At 41.3% G+C, this 22,080-nt stretch overlaps 1 protein-coding gene across 1 annotated transcript in view; it reads right to left on the minus strand.

Moving 5' to 3' along the window:
- atrnl1b (attractin-like 1b) overlaps positions 1-22,080 on the minus strand; it is a 131,291-nt gene that overhangs the window by 37,698 nt on the left and 71,513 nt on the right. Inside the window, exons 24-26 of the mRNA XM_061909599.1 lie at positions 16,709-16,866; positions 7,146-7,207; positions 2,186-2,264 (exon numbers count right to left, since the gene is read on the minus strand). Coding sequence (XP_061765583.1) covers positions 2,186-2,264; positions 7,146-7,207; positions 16,709-16,866 — 299 coding nt within the window. The remainder of the gene's footprint in view (positions 1-2,185; positions 2,265-7,145; positions 7,208-16,708; positions 16,867-22,080) is intronic.

Consider the following 22,080-nt stretch of genomic DNA (forward strand, 5'->3'; position numbering starts at 1 on the left):
AGAACACAAGCTGGAGCCTTTCACACCGGCGATAAGAATGGGCACGCACTCCATTAATATGCCACTTGATTAATTTGGCAAAGTGAGAGCATGAATTATCTGTCTTGTGAATACAGCGCCGCCTTCCTTTAATAAAAGGCGGCCAGTGTCATCCCGCCTCTGAGCCTGTACGGCACCTTAGCAGGTCACTTTGTCCTTTTCCCCGTGTCATATTGGACTCCTTCAGGCACTGGCCAGCATGTTCAAAATAAACCAACAGTTAAGATTCAAAATGAATGTAGCATAATCCATCAATTTAGGCTAAAAAACAAAAATAGTAGCAATAATTCCTGAACACAGATCTCCAGAATCCATATTGTTATTGCTTTGAAATAAAGTGATGTAAACACACATGAAGTGAATGAAAAACACTGATAGTAAATCAAAACTACAACAAAAGCATAGACAACTAGATTAAATAAGGTAAATATGCTAACTCCCTTCAGCAGGGAAAGTCTTGACCAGGCTAACCAAAGCAGTTCAAGGTTGTTCCATGTGTTAAAGATTTACAGACAATTGCCACAACACCATGAAATTAACATAATAATTATTAAGGCAATCAGTGTCCACGTAAAAGCGAGAATATGTAGTTATATAACCATATAAGATAATTATACCAGAGAGTTAAAGCAATTACAACAAGCGTGTTTAAAGTGTTCAAATTTAAATAATTGGTACTTAAGCTTTTTTTGCTAAGATGTCCTGATTGCGCTCTTATGTCGGCACTTAAATGGGCCGTTATTATAATAATTTATTACAGTACATTATAGTTATTCAGAAAACACATTAATATCAAATAAAGACATGCAAGTGTAAATCTTGGTTTTAAAGCACTTGCCTGCTTTTTAATTCAATGTCTTATTTTTGTTGTGTTTCTTAGTTCAGTGAGTTATAAGAACTTAAATGATAAATGGGTTGTACTTGTATAGCGCTTTTCTACCTTCAAGGTACTCAAAGCGCTTTGACACTACTTCCACATTTACCCATTCACACACACGTTCACACACTGATGGAGGGAGCTGCCATGCAAGGTGCTAACCAGCACCCATCAGGAGCAAGGGTAAAGTGTCTTGCTCAGGACACAACGGACGCGACAAGGTTGGTACTAGGTGGGGATTGAACCGGGGACCTTCGGGTTGCGCACAGCCACTTTTCCACTCCGCCACGCCGTCCTTTGAGTAAAACCGTCCTTTACAAGAAAAGACATGAAGCTAGTCTGACTTTTTGCTACTTTTTCAGTATTCTGTTCATGCCATATGCAATTTGTCGTCGTTTTTTTGACAACTCTACTTCTAAATCCGTCCTAATTTACCGGTGCACTCTGACGTCCGGAAAATACGGCATGTGTTATTTTCTTACATAGAGATTGTGAATGTATCAGCATGTATCTTTCCAATTTTTGCGTATTTCTAGTATCACTGACCTGCTAGTATGGTCAGAGTGTAGAAGTCTTCCCCCCTTTGTGAGGTCATTTGACCCCGAATCAACGGAAATTGCTAAACACATTCGGAGCGGGTTATTCAAAAGGTGGATGTGTATGCGGTATTCTCACATACTTTGCAGATTGGAAATACAGTGGGATATGGTTTAACAGATACAATGAAACACAATTCAGCATATAAAATCCACTTGTTTTTTCATTATTCTGGCACTTTAACATTATCAAACCTATCAATAACAGGAATTATACAACATACAAAAATATTAATAGAGTCCAAAAATATTTTACCTAACCAGGATCGTGAAACACTTTTTGCAATTAGTTCACCAACTTCAGAAAGTCATTCTTCATTCTGATGTGGGAGCTGAAGGGCAGTGACAGACCAACAATACAAAAACCAGACAGCCATTTTAATGGCAAGAGACCATCTGCAGGCATTCATTTTTATTTACTCTAATGCTTAAAACTGGCGTGATTCCCTGTCATAATAGTAATTGTTTTAGTTTATACCCATATCTCAGCTTCATATGATCAGCAATGTAATCAGAACAAATTGGACGGCAATAGTTAGCCTATTTTCCAAAAAACAACGTGCCGAGGTAGAAACACGACATCCGACGGCAATCAGTTTAAATTATTTTGGAATATTAAATTGGCTGCGGTGTGTTTCTCTGTATAGGATTTAGAGGATTGTTGTGTACTTACTTCTCGCCGCCGTGAAGCCCAGCAGGTTTGTTTGATCTTCCACACCACCGCCGCCACAAGGAGAAGCGACAGGAAACAACTAAGGCGGCAAAAACAAGCACGGATCAGAAATTATAAATTACAGTAGTCTGAAAATTAAAGAATCAGTCCAAAGTAAAGTCTTTATTAATGTCAGTGAGCATAAAAAAGCATTGTTTATTTTTCCCCCCCTGCAATGTCATAAAATTGATGGAAAATATTGCAGTATGAAAAAGAAGACTTAAGCATTTGTTTTTTTAAAAGTTTTTCTTTAGCTTTTACAAAATATAAATACATATAGGCTTTTTCCCACATTTATCCAAAATAATGAGCAGCTTCAACAAGGAGAGACCAAGAATCGCAACAGGAAATTCAATAAATAAAATGCAATGCTTAGAATATTTTTACACTTGTGTGATAAATATTTCCTTACATTTTAGTATTAGCAATAGGGGTTGAACAAAATACACAATGAAAAATTATTTATCATTTTGTTTTCTTCTGCGGTACAGTGGCAACGCACAGAACAGCTCAAATCAATATCCTTACTGACAGTTAATGTATCTAAATGTGCACATTTTGACTACTTAACATGCGGTGCAAATTAAAAAAAAAAATCAAATGTACACATGCGTAAAATGACTGGGGAAAAAAATACGGATTTTGTTGTATAGTCGCTTTTTAACATCTAATATTATATACAGTATATTACTATTATTGGCAAAATACAAGAAGTAATATATTATATTGTGAGTTATTCCAAGCCTTAATTAACAGTGGTTAAGAGATCGTACTTGACCTCAGAGGTTCCACTCTCTGCCTTTAGAACTCCAATAAAATCAGTTCATAAAAGTAAGAACACAAAGAAGGTAATTGGTGAGTCAATAACAAGCTATTAATCTCACATCTAAATTAAATTCTAACTTACAAGGAAACATGAGTCTGCTCCTGACATTGAGCGACAAAGATAATGGTGTGCATCCTGTAATATGAGCAACGAGCCCTTGTCCTGTGGGGGGAGGTGAGGTGTAAAAATCTCCTTTCACATAACCTACTCGGACCTGATGAACCTAAGAGCATTTGTTTGATATTTAAACCCCCACCAGCTATCAGTCATATGTATACACAACCCAGATGGGTTTTGCCTTGAGAGAACCAGAAGACGGCGTTGTAAGATGTGTGTATGTGAAACGTGATAGCTGGTGAAGGCGAGAAAAAGCGACAAGGACCAAAAAAGAAAAGGTGAAATCCGCTTTGAGCGATGGTAAACATCAAAGTGTGAGGCTTACTGCGTGAGAATGATTCCAACTTTGAAGATATGCATCAGTAATATTTTCATGTAACAAGGCATAAAAAAGCACTTGTTTTGATCATCTCGCACTTCATAACAGATACAGCATGCTTATTTATGTTTTTACATTCTTATCAATGTTCATAAAAATAGGCATTTTATACCTTTGTGGCTTTTTCTGACACTTATTCCAAAAAGTCAATCAGTATCATGCGTGAAGTCAAACAAGACCGAGGTATTCATTTGTTCTTTGGCTTTTAACGCTTTTTTTTTTTTACAACACTTGCTTTTTCGTTTTGCATGAAGTCAAATGACTCCTACGTATTCACTTTTTTTGGCTCTTTTATAACAACATACTGCAAACGTTGAAGCATACAATACAATTATTCACTTTTTCATTTATGCATATTGAAAAGCTAATTCAAACAACCATGGGACATTTCCTTGATTAGTATATAATAGACTAAAGGCATAAAACATCTCTAAATGGGAAACAATTATGATTTAAATAATCAAGAACACATTTATAATACATCAGGGGGTCTTAAAGGCTGTTAGTAAAAAGATGTACAGTATTGCACAAAAGTGAACTGTTTTATTACAGTGTATCTTTTTAGCATTAAAACAAGAGGAAAACATTGAAGAACACAATAGACATTAACTGTACTTTACAGTAGTTCTTGTGCTGCTGAAATAGATTTACTAAATGCCATTATTATCGAAATAGCTAAGTCAGAGTCAAGCATGGTGGTGGCATTGTCATGAAGCTGCGGGCACTGGGAATCTGCGGTTCAGTGGTGAAAACATTTTAGTCCTCCATTTTGAGTGTGGCTTGTTTTTGTATTAACACAATTGGTGGATTTTTGGAGCTTCTATGAAGTCAGCTCAGTCCTTCTGCAAGTTTTCTTTCCAACAATCCCTACATTTTAACTGTAATTTGATCAGATGGAGGCAGGCGATAAGTGACTAGGGAAAGAGCTTTGCAAGATGGCTTTTTAGTGTGATGGGCAGGTGCTTTAGGCGTAGGCTGACAAGCGACTCACATAATATGTTATAGGACGTCAGAAAATGAAATGAGCACCAGGCCGCCAAAACCACACAATGGCTGGGGTTGGTGGCTGTCGTGATATGATTGTGGGGTTTTTTGTGTTTTTTATTTTAGATTTAAAATGATAAGGTTTGACTGTGCGCTTGATGGATATTTACATTGCAGCTCCAGCTTAGACAATATGTTTTGACTCCCTTAAGGCAAAAAATACATAATTATATGATTTGGACTGTCAAGTTAAATACATTTACTACTGGGAAGTGCGTGAGTAGTTTTTAGTTTTAATTTCAAGGCAACTTAGCAGACAAAATGTATACATTCTGCTTCTATTTATGGTTTGATTCTCTACATATCAGTTGGCTTCAAGGCTGATTGTATGAAACATGGCTGAGTGTTTTTGTACTGTTATCATTTTAAATATTTTAATCATCCATTCTATTGCAGAGTTACAACATACTGCATGTACTTTAGGAAAATGTTTGTCTCCCATTATAAGCGCATATACATTTGTGATCAAAATTATTCAACCCCCACACAATTTTGGTGTTTCAGCAAGTTGGACATTTATTCCGTATTTTGTTTATAGTCATGTCAAATAAAGATGTGTCAAATAGACAAATGCAACTTAAATTGTAACACTGTATTTTACAAAATACCAAAAAAAGGACATTTTTCTTAATATCTCATTGACAAAATAATTCAATCCCCTAGTTACATGCATCTTTAGTACTTAGTAGAACACCCTTTGGCAGTAATGACATCCTTCAAACGTGATACATAACCGGACACAAGCTTCTTGCAACCATCTACAGGTATTTTAGTCCATTCCTCTTGGGCAAAGGCCTCCAGTTCATTCATATTCTTGGGCTTGCGTGCTGCAACTGCCTTCTTCAAGTCCCACCACAGCTTTTCTATAGGATTTAGGTCTGGCGACTGTGAAGGCCACTCCAGTCTTCCAGCCCTTCTTCTGCAACCACTCTGATGTTGATTTGGAGGTATGCTTGGGATCGTTGGCCTGTTGGAAGGTCCAACGTCTCCCAAGCTTCAGCTTCGTCACTGACTTCATGACATTTGCAACTAATATATCCTGGTAGGAAATAGAATTCATAATGCCTTGAACGCGCTGGAGATTCCCGGTACCTGAGGCAGAGAAACAGCCCCAGAGCATGATTGACCCCCCACCATGCTTAACAGTAGGCAAGGTGTTCTTCTCTTTGTAAGCTTAATTTGTTGTCCTCCAGACATAACGTTGATTCATAGGCCCAAAGAGTTCCAGTTTTGTCTCATCAATCCATAGGAGAGTTTACTAAAACCTTTGGGGTTTGTCCGGATGATTTTTGGCATACTGGAGTGTATTTTCTTGTGCCTGGTAGTCAGAAGTGGGGTGCACCTAGGAGTTCTGGCATGGAGGCCTTCATCTCGTAGTGTGCGCCTTATTGTCTAGGACGAAACCTGCGTTCCCCCCTCTGCAATGTCCTGTTGTAGTTCCTCAGCTGTTACCCGGGGGTTTTTCACCACTGTACGCTTCAAATACCGGACAGCAGTTGCACACAGCATCCTCTTTCTATCACGCCCAGTTAGTGTTTCCACTGTGCCTTTAGCTTTAAACTTGCAAATTATGCTCCAACTGTGTCTCTTGGAATGTGTAATTTCTTTGCTATGTTCTTATATCCATATCCTTTCTTATGAAGAGAAATTACCTTCTCTCTTGACTTCTTTGACCACTCCCTGGACTTCACCATGTTGCAAATACACCATTGATCATCTACAAGAAGCTGAGCGTCACAGTCTTTTTCAATTAGTTTAATTGTTGCTCGTTATGATTCTAATCACATCTACAGGTGTTTTCAACACCTGACTGAAAAGACCTTATTCAAATTCTGTTTTTAAGAGTTATGATCTTCAAGGGGTTGAATAATTTTGTCAATGAGATATTAAGAGAAATGACACTGTTTGGTATATTACAAAATATAATGTTGTAATTCAAATTGCATTTGTCTATTTAATGCATCTTTATTTGATATGACTATAAACAAAATACGGAATAAATGTCCAACTTGCTAAAACACCAAAATTGTGTGGGGGTTGAATAATTTTGATCACAACTGTATTGATATGCTGGAATATGTACACACTTATACAAATTTCACCATGAATTCCTCATAAATCCAAGCGTATACCTTCAATATAGAGGGAACACAGGTTTTAAGTGTGATCATTCATTTTAAAAGTGTCCTCAAGTGTTCAGAATATTGATTACATTAACGATTATAATCACGAGGCCAAGGCATTTGTGTTTTCTTGGGCTTATTGCAGCCTTTTTCGGACACTTGTACCAAAAGGTGAACCACCATCATGCATTAAGTCGAATTAGACCAAAACATTTTCTTTTTCTTTGGCTTTTTGCTGCTTTTTTTGAGGACAATTATTCTCAAAAGTAGACTGCCGTCAATTATAATGCCACACACAAAAATTGTGAGTTCAGTTATTTTCAAACATCAAATGACTTACAGAGCATTTTGCTTTTTATTTGGCTGTTCCCCAAAATTATTGAAAAAATGCATGAAATTAAAGTTTTAGGCGTTTCAACTCGTTTTACTCACCTGAAAAATGTCACAAAGAACTGTACAAGGTCCATGATGCTGTTGTGTTGGGAAAAGGCGATCTATATAAGGGAAGGGAGAAAGCTGTAATTAGTCTTACTAACTATCCATTAGCAAATGTGCCTCATGAAAATGATAGTTTTATACATGACTGTGTTTAATGAATAATGCTTTAGAGGCATAGTTCTGCTTTTACTGAAGACACACGGGATGGAGGCGAGGTTGCTGAACTCTATCTGGCAGGACACATCACAATGACACATCATTATCTACTGTTGAAGCTTCACAGGCATACTGCCCCTGAAAGCATTTAGTAAGACACACATATACACACACAATGTCAACAGCAGCCTAGTCCTCTTTAGGGCCGACACACAGGAGGTGAGGGGGAGGGTAGAGTAACAGAGTTGTGTTTTTGAAACTAATTTGTTGTTTTGCGGCTTTGAATGCTGATGAGCGGGCGAATCCACATGTATTTATTTAGCGGGGGTAGCGGGGGTGTGTATTGTAGCCCGGAAGAGTTAGGGCTGCATGGGACTTTGGATATTTGTTCTGTCGTGTTTATGTTGTGTTAAAGTGAGGATCTTCTCCCAAAATGTGTTTGTCATTCTTGTTTAGTGTGGGTTCACAGTTTGGCGCATATTTAACTTGTTTATACGGCCACCCTTAGTGTGACCTGTATGGCTGTTGATCAAGTATGCCTTGCAGTCCTTGACGTACGTTTGCTAAAGCCATACACAACATATGGTTTGGCCGGCACGCTGTTTGAACAATAGATAGGCGCACTCGATGGCGTGTGTCCCCAAGAGCCAGGTATAAAATATGGCTGTGCTGAAATGCACTTAGTAGAGATTGTAGAAGGTGTTAAAGGCAGTGTCAGAACGGCGCCCACTGAACATTGTTGTTTGGGAGAGGACCGGCAGATGTTCGAGAGAATGATTGTTATGGAATGATTGAATTTTGTGAGTCTTCAAGAATAATCGGGAGGGTTGGCAATTATGGCAAATATGACGCTGTCACGCGCCATTCATATTAAACTCGCGGGCCTCACTAACATTAAATTTACATATCACGGTGCCTCACAATACGAAGGTCCTGCAGTCCTGGGTTCAAATCCAGGCTCGGGATCTTTCTGTGTGGAGTTTGCATGTTCTCCCCGTGAATGCGTGGGTTCCCTCCGGGTACTCCGGCTTCCTCCCACCTCCAAAGACATGCACCTGGGGATAGGTTGATTGGCGACACTAAAATTGGCCCTAGTGTGTGAATGTGAGTGTGAGTGTTGTCTGTCTATCTATGTTGGCCCTGCGATGAGGTGGCGACTTGTCCAGGGTGTACCCCGCCTTCCGCCCGATTGTAGCTGAGATAGGCGCCAGCGCCCCCCGCGACCCCGAAAGGGAATAAGCGGTAGAAAATGGATGGATGGATGGGTGCGGGCCGCAAAAAATTGTCTCGCGGGCCAAGTGTTTGAGACCCCTGGTCTAAAGGGTTAAACTCCAACATACAGGCTTTGCGACATGGGGCAGCAAGTAATGCCACCCCCACCCATCGCCTCTCACTGCTTGTAATATTATAATTGTATATGAGCATATCTTCCAAAGCATATTGACCACAGCCTGCAGAGGGCGTCACAAATTAGGACACCACTTTTTAATGCCTCCAGTAGAGTTGCTGAGCTGAGAGACAAGATGGGCAGTGACATGGTTAATACGGTTCAATGGTGCACAATGATGTGTTGTTGACTTTCTAGTAAGTGGGACCTCTTGGATCGAGTGCCTGTGCTGTTTTCTCCCTCACATAGTGTGCGGGTCAAAGTAATATATTTTGGGTTCATTTACTCTAAAGACATATTGCAGCAGATCAATGGAATCCTTTGAGAAACATTCAGTTATGGCGAATGGACTTTCTTGAAATGGAACGTAATTTCACTGATTGTGTAAAATGCATTGCTTGCTTTTCCACTTTCAAAAAAAATTAGTATGTTTGGCTTTTGCAAAAATAAATAAACTAACACATGGTGTAAATTGCAATCTTACAAAGGCATGCAAGATGAAGAGGGCTATTTTAACGAGTCGGGAAGGTCTATAAATAAGCGATTGTGTGCCAGGAAATTTAATAGAAAACTATTATTGGAGCACCTCTATAGATGAGCTGACCCTAAAAATATTACCACACTGCTCTCCACTAATCTACCATGTGGGACAGAGAGACGCAACCAATACAGAAATCAATACTAGGACGCAAACATATGCATTTATGGGATACAGTAATATGTTGAAATAAAAGTTTATCTTCAATTACTTGCCTTTACAGTGACCAAAAATCTGAGAAAAAGACATAATGAGAGCTCAAATGACTATTATCTGCCTCTTCATATGCTTCTTTTTTTTTGCAAAATTCCAAAAGAAGGGCAAAAGAAAAAAATAATAGTATACACCAAAAGTTATGTAAAGAAAGTGTCGCCATACATGGCGTTCCTTGGCAATTAATGTATTTTTACACTTGTGTGGCAATTAACAATGTGACCCTGGAACTTTCCAATTATTGCATGGTGTGTAGTCTATGAAAGCACCACCTCAAAAAACACTGGAAATCTTTTTTATTTTTTTAATTAACTCTAGAAGATGACAGCTGCTGCATTTGAAGTATCATAAGCAGCTTTAACTAGCTCTGCTAGGACTTTAAAATGTTGCTACTGCTCAGATGTCTGCGTGAAATCGTACAATGAATTAACTAATGCTGACTCGGCAGTTCATGCCTTATAGGGGACCTCTTATGCAAAAAATAAATAAATAAATAATTGAGCTGTTTGGCCACAATACTCAGAAATATGTTTGAAAGAGAAAATGTGAGGCTTTTAATCCCAGGAACACCAACCTACCGTCAAGCATGGTGGTGGTGGTAGTAGTATTATGCACTGGGCCTGTTTTACTGTCAATGGTGCTTTACAGAGAGTAAATGGGACAATGAAAAAGGAGGATTACCTCCAAATTCTTCAGGACAACCTAAAATCATCAGCCCGGAGGTAGGGTCTTGGGCGCAGTTGAATGTTCCAACAGGACAATGAACCCAAACACACTTCAAAAGCGGTAAAGGAATAGCTAAATCAGGCTAGAATGAAGGTTTTAGAACGGCCTTCCCAAAGTCCTGACTTAAACTTGAGGTCAATGCTGAAGAAACAAATCCATGTCAGAAAACCAACAAATTTAGCTGAACTGCACCAATTTTGTCAAGATGAGCGGTCAGAAACTCAACCAGAAGCTTGTGGATTGCTACCAAAAGCACCTTATTGCAGTGAAACTTGCCAAGGGACATGTAACCAAATATTAACATTGCAGTATGTATACTTTTGACCCAGCAGATGTGGTCACATTTTCAGTAGACCCATAGCAAATTCATAAAAATACCAAACTTAATGAATGTTTTTTGTGACCAACAAGTATGTGCTCCAATCACTCTATCACAAAAAAATAAGAGTTGTAGAAAGTATATGAAATTTACCCATTCAAACACACATTCACACACTGATGGAGGGAGCTGCCATGCAAGGCGCTAACCAACACCCATCAAGAGCAAGGGTGAAGTGGGGATTGAACTAGGGACCCTCGGGTTGCGCACGGCCGTCCCTATATATATATATATATATATATATATATATATATATATATATATATATATATATATATATATATATATATATATATATATATATATACAGTGGGGCAAAAAAGTATTTAGTCAGCCACCGACTGTGAGAGTTCTCCCACTTAAATTGATGACAGAGGTCTGTAATTTTCATCATAGGTACACTTCAACTGTGAGAGACAGAATGTGAAAAAAAATCCAGGAATTCACCGACTGTGAGAGTTCTCCCACTTAAATTGATGACAGAGGTCTGTAATTTTCATCATAGGTACACTTCAACTGTGACAGACAGAATGTGAAAAAAAATCCAGGAATTCACATTGTAGGAATTTTAAAGAATTTATTTGTAAATTATGGTGAAAAATAAGTATTTGGTCAACCATTCAAAGCTCTCACTGATGGATACATGGCCCCATTCATTCTTTCCTTAACACAAATCAATCGTCCTGTCCCTTTAGCGGAAAAACAGCTCCAAAGCATGATGTTTCCACCCCCCTTGCTTCACAGTAGGTATGATGTTCTTGGGATGCAACTCAGTATTCTTCTTCCTCCAAACACAACGAGTTGAGTTTATACCAAAACGGATACATGGATGATACAGCAGAGGATTGGGAGAATGTCATGTGGTCAGATGAAACCAAAATAGAACTGACCTGAAAAGAGCTGGGACAACTGTTTCCATGGTCACTATTGGTAGTACACTAAGACGTCATGGTTTGAAATCATGCAAGGCACGGAAGGTTCCCCTGCTTAAACCAGCATATGTTAAGTTTGCCAAAGACCATTTGGATGATCCAAAGGAGTCATGGGAGAAAGTTTTGTGGACAGATAAGACCAAAATTGAACTTTTTGGTCATAATTCCACTATGCATGTTTAGAGGAAGAAGAATGATGCCTACCATCCCAAGAACACCATCCTTACTGTAAAGCATGGGGGTGGTAGCATCATGCTTTGGGGGTGTTTTTCTGCTCATGGGACAGGACGACTGTACTGTATTAAGGAGAGGATGACTGCAGCCATGTATTGTGAGATTTTGGCCAAAAACCTTCCCTCAGTCAGATCATTGAAGATGAGTCGTGGCTGGATCTTCCAACATGACAATGACCCAAAGCACACAGCCAGGAAAACCAAGAAGTGGCTTCGTAAGAACCATATCAAGGTTCCGGAGTGGCCTAGCCAGTCTCCAGACCTAAATCCAATTGAAAATCTTTGGAGGGAGCTGAAAGTCTGTGTTACTCAGTGACAGCCCAGAAACCTGACTGATCTAGAGAAGATCTGTGTGGAAGAGTGGGCGAAAATCCCTCCTGGAGTCTGTGCAAACCTCCTGAAGAACTACAGGAAATGTTTGACCTCTTTAATTGCAAACAAAGGCTACTCTACCAAATATTAATGTTGGTGTTCAAATACTTATTTTCAGCTTTATCACACAAATAAATTAAAAAAAAAATCATATATTGTGATTTCTGGATTTTTCTTTTTAGTTTATCTCTCATACAGTGGACATGCACCTACTGTGAAAATTTCAGAACCCTCCATGATTTCTAAGTGGGAGAACTTGCAAATTAGCAGGGTGTTCAAATACTTATTTTCTTCACTGTATGGTTAAGATTAACCAAAAGAGCTTTGCGTGAGTCAACCATTGTAGTCTGACATTGAAGTCAATAAGCTCCTTCTTTTTCTCCGTCTTCTTGTTGTGGGACAGACTGGCTCATACATGTACATGCATCCCCGCTGTTGCCATTTCTAATACAAATTAGCGTGTCGTTTGAACTTATATCTGTCAGTAGACTCCTTATGCAAGCTCTAACAACTACAAAATGGCTGATGGGGAGAAGACACAATGGAAGTTGAAAATAATCATAATATGACCCCTTTAACACTATTACCACATTGGTTACAACATTGGTTGTGTTGTGCAATATACTTTAAACTATGCACTCAAAGAGAGCTATGTTTTCCTTTTCAGTTTCTCATGCTCTCCAAATCCAAACCTGAACAGACCGATGGTCAACATTAAAGCCCTAAGACAAGAGTTAAAGACTATGTGGTAAACTGCAAGCCAAAGTGGCCCAAATCGGATTTTTTCAAAATCTTTTTTTTTCATGTAACTGTTTACACTACAAGTGAAGTGTGATCTTTCTCAGACTCCGGTATAAATGTGCACAGGCCCAACGTGGCCTCCAAGCCACTTGCATGTTCAGTTCGATAAAGGGAAAACTAAAAAAGTTGACCGAATTCTGTAAATGAACATGGGAGTCTTATGGTCTCAAGGTTCTAATCTTTTTTGACTGTTAAGTAGAGGCAACATGGACATCAGTGCGGATCTATGTTAGCTTTTTCAACTTACTTACGTAAACAACTTACCCAGCATGTAAGCAAATACGCCACAGCATCAATGCTGGTCCTTCAACAACCGTTATTTCTTCGGAATCAATTTATCCATCCATCCATCCATCATCTTCCGCTTATCCGAGGTCAGGTCGCGGGGGCAGCAGCCTAAGCAGGGAAGCCCAGACTTCCCTATCTCCAGCCACTTCGTCTAGCTCTTCCCGGGGGATCCCGAGGCGTTCCCAGGCCAGCCGGGAGACATAGTCTTTCCAACGTGTCCTGGGTCTTCCCTGTGGCCTCCTACCAGCTGGACGTGCCCTAAACACCTCCCTAGGGAGGCGTTCGGGTGGCATCCTGACCAGATGCCCGAACCACCTCATCTGGCTCCTCTCGATGTGGAGGAGCAGCGGCTTTACGTTGAGCTCCTCCCGGATGGCAGAGCTTCTCACCCTATCTCTAAGGGAGAGCCCCGCCACCCGGCGGAGGAAACTCATTTCGGCCGCTTGTACCCGTGATCTTATCCTTTCGGTCATGACCCAAAGCTCATGACCATAGGTGAGGATGGGAACGTAGATCGACCGGTAAATTGAGAGCTTTGCCTTCCGGCTCAGCTCCTTCTTCACCACAACGGATCGATACAACGTCCGCATTACTGAAGACGCCGCACCGATCCGCCTGTCGATCTCACGATCCACTCTTCCCCCACTCGTGAACAAGACTCCTAGGTACTTGAACTCCTCCACTTGGGGCAGGGTCTCCTCCCCAACCCGGAGATGGCACTCCACCCTTTTCCGGGCGAGAACCATGGACTCGGACTTGGAGGTGCTGATTCTCATTCCGGTCGCTTCACACTCTGCTGCGAACCGATCCAGTGAGAGCTGAAGATCCCGGCCAGATGAAGCCATCAGGACTACATCATCTGCAAAAAGCAGAGACCTAATCCCGTGGCCACCAAACCGGAACCCCTCAACGCCTTGACTGCGCCTAGAAATTCTGTCCATAAAAGTTATGAACAGAATCGGTGACAAAGGACAGCCTTGGCGGAGTCCAACCTTCACTGGAAACGTGTCCGACTTACTGCCAGCAATGCGGACCAAGCTCTGACACTGATCGTACAGGGAGCGGACTGCCACAATAAGACATTCCGATACCCCATACTCTCTGAGCACTCCCCACAGGACTTCCCGAGGGACACGGTCGAATGCCTTCTCCAAGTCCACAAAGCACATGTAGACTGGTTGGGCAAACTCCCATGCACCCTCAAGAACCCTGCCGAGAGTATAGAGCTGGTCCACAGTTCCTCGACCAGGAAGAAAACCACACTGTTCCTCCTGAATCCGAAGTTCGACTATCCGGCGAAGCCTCCTCTCCAGTACACCTGAATAAACCTTACCGGGAAGGCTGAGGAGTGTGATCCCACGATAGTTGGAACACACCCTCCGGTCCCCCTTCTTAAAGAGAGGGACCACCACCCCGGTCTGCCAATCCAGAGGTACCGCCCCCGATGTCCACGCCATGCTGCAGAGTCTTGTCAACCAAGACAGCCCCACAGCATCCAGAGCCTTAAGGAACTCCGGGCGGATCTCATCCACCCCCGGGGCCTTGCCGCCGAGGAGCTTTTTAACTACCTCAGCGACCTCAGCCCCAGAAATAGGAGAGTCCACTACAGATTCCCCAGGCACCGCTTCCTCAAAGAAAGACGTGTTGGTGGGATTGAGGAGGTCTTCGAAGTATTCCCTCCACCGATCCACAACATCCGCAGTCGAAGTCAGCAGAACACCATCCGCACCATACACGGTGTTGATAGTGCACTGCTTCCCCTTCCTGAGGCGCCGTATGGTGGTCCAGAATCGCTTCGAAGCCGTCCGGAAGTCGTTTTCCATGGCTTCCCCGAACTCTTCCCATGTCCGAGTTTTTGCCTCCGCGACCGCTAAAGCTGCACACCGCGCTTGGCCCGTCGGTACCCGTCCACTGCCTCCGGAGTCCTATGAGCCAAAAGAACCCGATAGGACTCCTTCTTCAGCTTGACGGCATCCCTCACTGCTGGTGTCCACCAACGGGTTCTGGGATTACCGCCACGACAGGCACCAACAACCTTGCGGCCACAGCTCCAATCAGCCGCCTCGACAATAGAGGTTCGGAACATGGTCCACTCGGACTCAATGTCCCGCACCTCCCTCGTGACATGTTCAAAGTTCTCCCGGAGGTGTGAATTGAAACTCTCTCTGACAGGAGACTCTGCCAGACGTTCCCAGCAGACCCTCACAATGCGCTTGGGCCTGCCAGGTCTGTCCGGCATCCTCCCCCACCATCGCAGCCAACTCACCACCAGGTGGTGATCGGTAGAAAGCTCCGCCCCTCTCTTCACCCGAGTGTCCAAAACATAAGGCCGCAAATCCGATGACACAACTACAAAGTCGATCATGGAACTGCGGCCTAGGGTGTCCTGGTGCCAAGTGCACATATGGACACCCTTATGTTTGAACATGGTGTTTGTTATCGACAAACTGTGACGAGCACAAAAGTCCAATAACAAAACACCACTCGGGTTTAGATCCGGGCGACCATTCTTCCCAATCACGCCTCTCCAGGTTTCACTGTCGTTGCCAACATGAGCGTTGAAGTCTCCCAGTAGGACAAGGGAATCACCCGGAGGAGCACTTTCCAGTACTCCCTCGAGTGTACCCAAAAAGGGTGGGTATTCTGAACTGCTGTTTGGTGCGTAAGCACAAACAACAGTCAGGATCCGTCCCCCCACCCGAAGGCGAAGGGAAGCTACCCTCTCGTCCACTGGGTTGAACTCAAACGTACAGGCTTTGAGCCGGGGGGCAACCAGAATTGCCACCCCAGCCCGTCGCCTCTCACTGCCGGCAACGCCAGAGTGGAAGAGGGTCCAGTCCCTCTCGAGAGAACTGGTTCCAGAGCCCTTGCTGTGCGTCGAGGTGAGTCCGACTATATCCAGCCGGAACTTCTCTACCTCGCGCACTAGCTCAGGCTCCTTACACCCCAGTGAGGTGACGTTCCACGTCCCAAGAGCTAGCTTCTGTAGCCGAGGATCGGACCGCCAAGTGCCCTGCCTTCGGCTGCCGCCCAGCTCACAATGCACCCGACCTCTATGGCCCCTCCTATGAGTGGTGAGCCCATTGGAGGGATGACCCACGTTGCCTCTTCGGGCTGTGCCCGGCCGGGCCCCATGGGAACAGGCCCGACCACCAGGCGCTCGCCATCGTGCCCCAACTCCGGGCCTGGCTCCAGAGCGGGGCCCCGGTGACCCACGTCCGGGCGAGGGAAATCTGGGTTCATTTCGTTGTAATTCCATAGAAGTCTTTGAGCTGCTCTTTGTCTGATCACTCACCTAGGACCTGTTTGTCTTGGGAGACCCTACCAGGGGGCATGAAAACCCCCAGACAACATAGCTCCTAGGATCATTGGGACAACCGTTATTTCTTCGGAATCAATTTATATATTACATATATATTATGTGTGCACTATTGACCAGTGATGCACCAAAAATTCGGCGGATGAAAAAAGTCAAAGTTTGTGACTGAAGTAAATCAAAACTTCAGCATGTTTTCCTCTAAAACATCCTTACCTGGATTTTGATGGGCCATGAGAAGTTACTGACGTAGACATAAAAGGTTATATTGGGGTTGGTTCTGAAGGTGAACTTCTCACAAGAGAAGCTATCTCTATATTCCTTGATGTTGCTCTTGGACACGATGGGTACCTCCTCGCCAGAGATGGTTCCAGCTGTTCGGGGCAAAAGATTGACGTTAATTTTTTGATTTTGCAAGCAGCAAAGCTCAAACGAAAACCTTTCGATTTATTTTGTTTTGTTTGTGACACTGGCAAACAATTATGGTGTGACCATTTTGGTATTTTACATGTGACGAAATTAAATATAATCGGGTTTCCAAACTTAAGTTGTAGACCCATTTCTAGGTTACAGGTCAGCTTTTATTTGCTCACAAAATTTTATAGTTGAACAATTTTATTGGTTGTAAGTAAAATAAATAAATGTCTACATAGGGGTTCTTAGAATAGTCTGATTAGACCATCAACATCAAATGATTCTCTATGGGAAGCCCACCATGCCAAAGCTTGCCTGAGGCCGACCGAAACGCACCGTGGCCTCTGATTAGACTTGCCAGAAATTGGACACGGCACACGCCGCCTTGGTACGAAGGTGGGGCTTCCATCAGTTCGCTCAGGAAGGAAGCTTCCCTCACTGCTCACCTCTGGCAATGGTAATGATCTTTCCACAGTTTCACCTACAAGTTTGATCGTCTCCTTGGCGCTCTGCCATGGCCGATCCGAGGGAGCTCACTAAACTATCCAATCTCTGCTGTGTTTTAGTATTTTTGCCTTTTTAGTCACAACTAAAATTTGTTTTTTCAGGGATCCAGATTAGCTGTACATACATGCTATCATAAAAAAAACTACTTTTGCCCATAGTCAACTGATCGCAAACTACAGGCAAAATCGAGCAAATCAGATTTACAACCGACCTTGTCTATATTGTATTTGTATATACACTAGAGCAGCCATGGGCAAATTGAGGCCCAGGGGCCGCATCCGGCCTGTTAAGCTTTTCAATTGGGCCCGCTGGATGTGCAGTGATGTTTTCAAATGACCGTAAAACTTGAATTATACAAACTATTTCAATGGCTGGATGCTGCACTTTTGCATTATATACCAGTTACTATTGTAATTTAAGTCACAGCCGCTCAGACGAGACACCAAGCAGTGTGGGTGTTTCCAGAGCGGCCAACTCGAAATGCGGGTGTCACGGACAGATGTGGAGGGAGATTTTTACAACAAAGTTGTAAAGCTTAGTGATATGTCCGATATATCAGATTGTAGGTGTTTTTTTTAAACATTTCCCCTTCATATTTCGCTGTGTTTTTGCATTTTTGTTGCATTTCTCTTGATTGACAAATATGTCGATCGAGAGGGGGTGTGATGTTCATATGTTGTCACCATTCAGTGTTTTATCGTTCACAGTTAATATTGTAAATCCACATTCTTTATTTTCATGTACATTCTGGGTGTCACATTCAGTAAAACAAAGTGAAAATTCCATTTTGTTTTAAGGCGGTCTGTCATAAAGTTTTTAGCATTCAATTAGATATAACTGTGAGGTTTTGTATCAGTGTTCCTAAAAACAGATAAAGGCCCCCAGACACATTTATTCTCTAAATTTGACTCCCTGAGTCAAAATAATTGCCCAGGCCTGCAGTAAAGGATATGAGAGATTAGAAATTGGGTATTTTCCTGAAGATTTTGTACAAATTGTAAGGGTAGATATGACTGTTTAGTTATTTAAAAGCATGTTAATTTAATAAGATTCACGGTATCGTACATAAGGCAGTCACAAAAAGCTCAAGTCCGTAGTGTATAGAGTCGGTTTGAATTCATGATTCCCTTTGATGAAGTGCAGCTAACCGATGCTGAACACAGGACGCTACCACCACCATGCTGGACAGTAGGCAATGATTTTGCAGATATTTAGGCAATCATGTCCGTGTCTTGACTCATTTTCAGTGGATATTAAACCTATATTGGTATACAAACCATTAGACTATTCTAATGTATATCATGTCTTGAGGAGATTTACATTAATGGAATATAAAGACTGTACTTACTTTATGTCAGTAAACTCTGAATGATGACAAAAATTCTAACAGTTAAACATGTCTTTTGTGATGAAATACACGGAAATCAATTTCCAAATATAAGGGCTCAAAAACATATTTTTTTTCCCCTCACATATATTTAAATTTTTTAAATAATTTCATATTGCAGCTCGTGTCAATGGCCTCAAGTCATTGACATTCCAACCCACGTCTTGGAAACAAAAGAACAGAAAATGACAGCTTGAGTGCGACAACGTGAGCATGTTTATCTTAATTGAAATCACCCTCCTCCTCTCTCCTCCCCCCACCCATCTCCTCCTCCCAAAGGCGCTTAAGGCTCTTGTCGATTGTCAAGAGCCCCCCAGCCCGCAGCTCCCACCCCCTGTTTCTTTGGAGACACAATATCTTTGGCGGTGGAGGTAGACTGGGGACCCAACTTAAAAATATTAATAATGACAAACGCTGCGAAAAGGTTACGGTGGCTGCAGAGGAGCACCGCAGGTTAACGTGTTTTAGCGGTGTGCGGAAAATGTCAGCTGTTGTGTGAGACGAAGAACGTGGCGAAAGGAAAAGATAAACACAAGGAACGGATGGCTGCAGTGTCCTTGGGCGTCTTTCCGCAGGAGGACTCATAATAGTCGCTGCATAAGCAACACAGTCTTCTTACATGTTAACGTTTTCCTATGTTAGTTCTCTGGGAAAGATTTGATTTGATTTTTATTAAGGATCCCCATTAGCTGGTTGCCACAACAACCCACTAGTCTTCCTGGGGCCCACAACTCAATACAATTACAAGTAAAAGTATGTAATTATAACTACACAAAACAGACAAAAAAAAAAAAAAAAAAGCATCAATAAGAAAACATGCAAACAATTTACAGTCACAGAATAATAATTACCATACAAATAATAACTACACAATATAAAACCAAACAAAATCATCAACGAGAAAACTCATTTAAAGACTCAGATAAAATATTACTTTCTTTTTAAAAACCTGTTTACTTTCAATGCCGGTGAGAATTTGACGCAGGTTATTCCAGAGCGATACAGATCTATAAATAAAGGATTTCCGCAAAGCATTCTTCCTGGGACGAGGTAGTACAAAATGCCCCTAACTGGATGCCTTGGTATTATGATTATGTATAGTGCTACTGTGAACTATTTGTGCCATGAGAAAGGCAGGAGTTTTACTACTGGTTACTGATTTGAAGAATATAAGAGTATTAGCTGACAACCTGTTCTGCACTGTTAGCCAGGAAAGAGAAGCATGAATTTGGCTTACATTGGTTCTTAGAGAAAGAGTCTATACAGTGTAGTGACTTGAAAAAAATATAGGGGCAACAACTGCTACTGTATATTATTAACCATATGGGAGAATATAATGTAGATTAAAAGGATCTTTAGGTTTCGGGGCAATGTTAAATGTTGCTTGTTATACAAAAGTGACTTTTTATGATGTACTAACAGTAATAGGTGTCTTGAGAGCCTGTTTATGTGCACCACATGTGAGAAAACAGTCATCTCCCTCACTTGTTTGCTTTACTTTTGAGAGAAGACGCTGTCATTTGCGGCATCATTAAAGAAAAACATCCTTCCTTTTGAACGTGATGCCCGTCCATAGCTAAATAGGGAGACGGAATCGTTCGCGTATACGCCTACCACTTGTAAAAAAGCAGGCTTTGCGACACATCTTAATATAAAGTACTAATGATAGATACAAACTACAAAGTATGTGAGTCAGCTGTTTGTATTGTGATTATTTAGTTTTTCTTTAGGAAGCACAGTGGAACAGCGGTTAGCGCTCCTGCCTCACAGTGAGAATGTGATGCATTTAATTCCCAGGCTCATGGTCTTTCTGTGTGAGGTTTGCATGTCCTCCCCAAGGTTTTGTAAGTTCTTTTCGGGTACTCCGGCATCCTCCCACCTCCAAAGATATGCATCTGGGGATAGGCTGATTGGCAACACTTAAATTGGCCTTAGTGTGTGAATGTGAGGGTGAATGTTGTCTGTCTATCTGTGTTAGCCTTGTGATGAGATGGTTACTTGTCCAGGGTGTACCCTGACTCCAACTCGAGTGCAGCTGGGAAAGGCACCAGCCCCTGCGACCCCGAAAGGGACAAGCCGTAGAAAAGGGATGGATGGATAGATATATTTTTTTTCTTTAGCGAAAAAGGATAACCCAACACGATGTTTCTGGTAAAATGTGAATGTAATGTTAGCATTGTAGCTAATACAGCTATGCTAGTTTTGCTAAGGTTTGTGTCCATTTGTCCAAATAATTGTTATGTGATAAATGGCATCTACTATACTGGAAAAGAGTATAAACCAAGACTATCCAAATCCGGCTTGGTAGTGACACTAGACCGGCCTGCAAGTTCGGTACAAAAAAAACTTGAAAGAGACAAAGATTTTTGCAGCAGATTCCTAAAAACACTAGAACGCTGTCATATAGATGGTTTTTGAGGAACTTTTTTGCAATGCGTCTTTTAAAAACAGTAGATTCTCAGGAATAATAAAATAAGAAAAATAGTGAAGAAATAAGTCCCTTCCTGAGCTCTCCGGAAATGTGCCCCTCAAAACATTTTAGTTTAACATACCTGATAGAAACCCTGAGCATTTTGAATGACAATTTAAGAAAAAAATAAAAATAATATATATATACCGGCTATTTAGCATTTCACTGCAATGCACATCATTTCCAATGTAAATTAGTATAACACTATTTTAGTTCATGTCTATATAGTCTACTGTAGGTTTGTCCCAAAACCAATATTTTGGTGCCAGTAACAAAATGTATTTCAATACTTAAATACTTTTCTAAATAAAGGGCACCACAACATTAATTTTTGGCTTCATCGTAACAAAAAATCTTACGGTACATTAAACATACGTTTCTTATTGTGATCAAAGAAAAATTCTGGCCTTAAATAAAATAGTGAAAATACGAGACAACTTGTCTTTTAGTAGTAAGTAAAAAAAGTATCCTTAATTGGCTGCTGATGTATGCAGTAACATATTGTATAATTTTTATTCTATTATTTTGTCAAATTTGATTAACAAGCGGTCAAAAATGGATTATTAATCTACTTGTTCATGTAGTTTTAATATCTGGTTATTTGTTTTAACATGTTCCAACTACACGTCTGGTAAAATATAATAAACACTTATTCTTCTGTTGTCTGGATGATTTACAATAGTTTTGGTTGACACCACAAATTTGGGTATCGATCCGATACCAAGTAGATACAGGTTCATACATTGGTCATATTCATAGTCCTGATATGGCCAGGGAGGCATTTCCTGAGTTTATAAACATAATATACAT

The sequence above is a fragment of the Nerophis ophidion genome, linkage group LG08 (genome assembly GCF_033978795.1).
Source record: "Nerophis ophidion isolate RoL-2023_Sa linkage group LG08, RoL_Noph_v1.0, whole genome shotgun sequence".
NCBI classification, from domain to species: domain Eukaryota; kingdom Metazoa; phylum Chordata; class Actinopteri; order Syngnathiformes; family Syngnathidae; genus Nerophis; species Nerophis ophidion.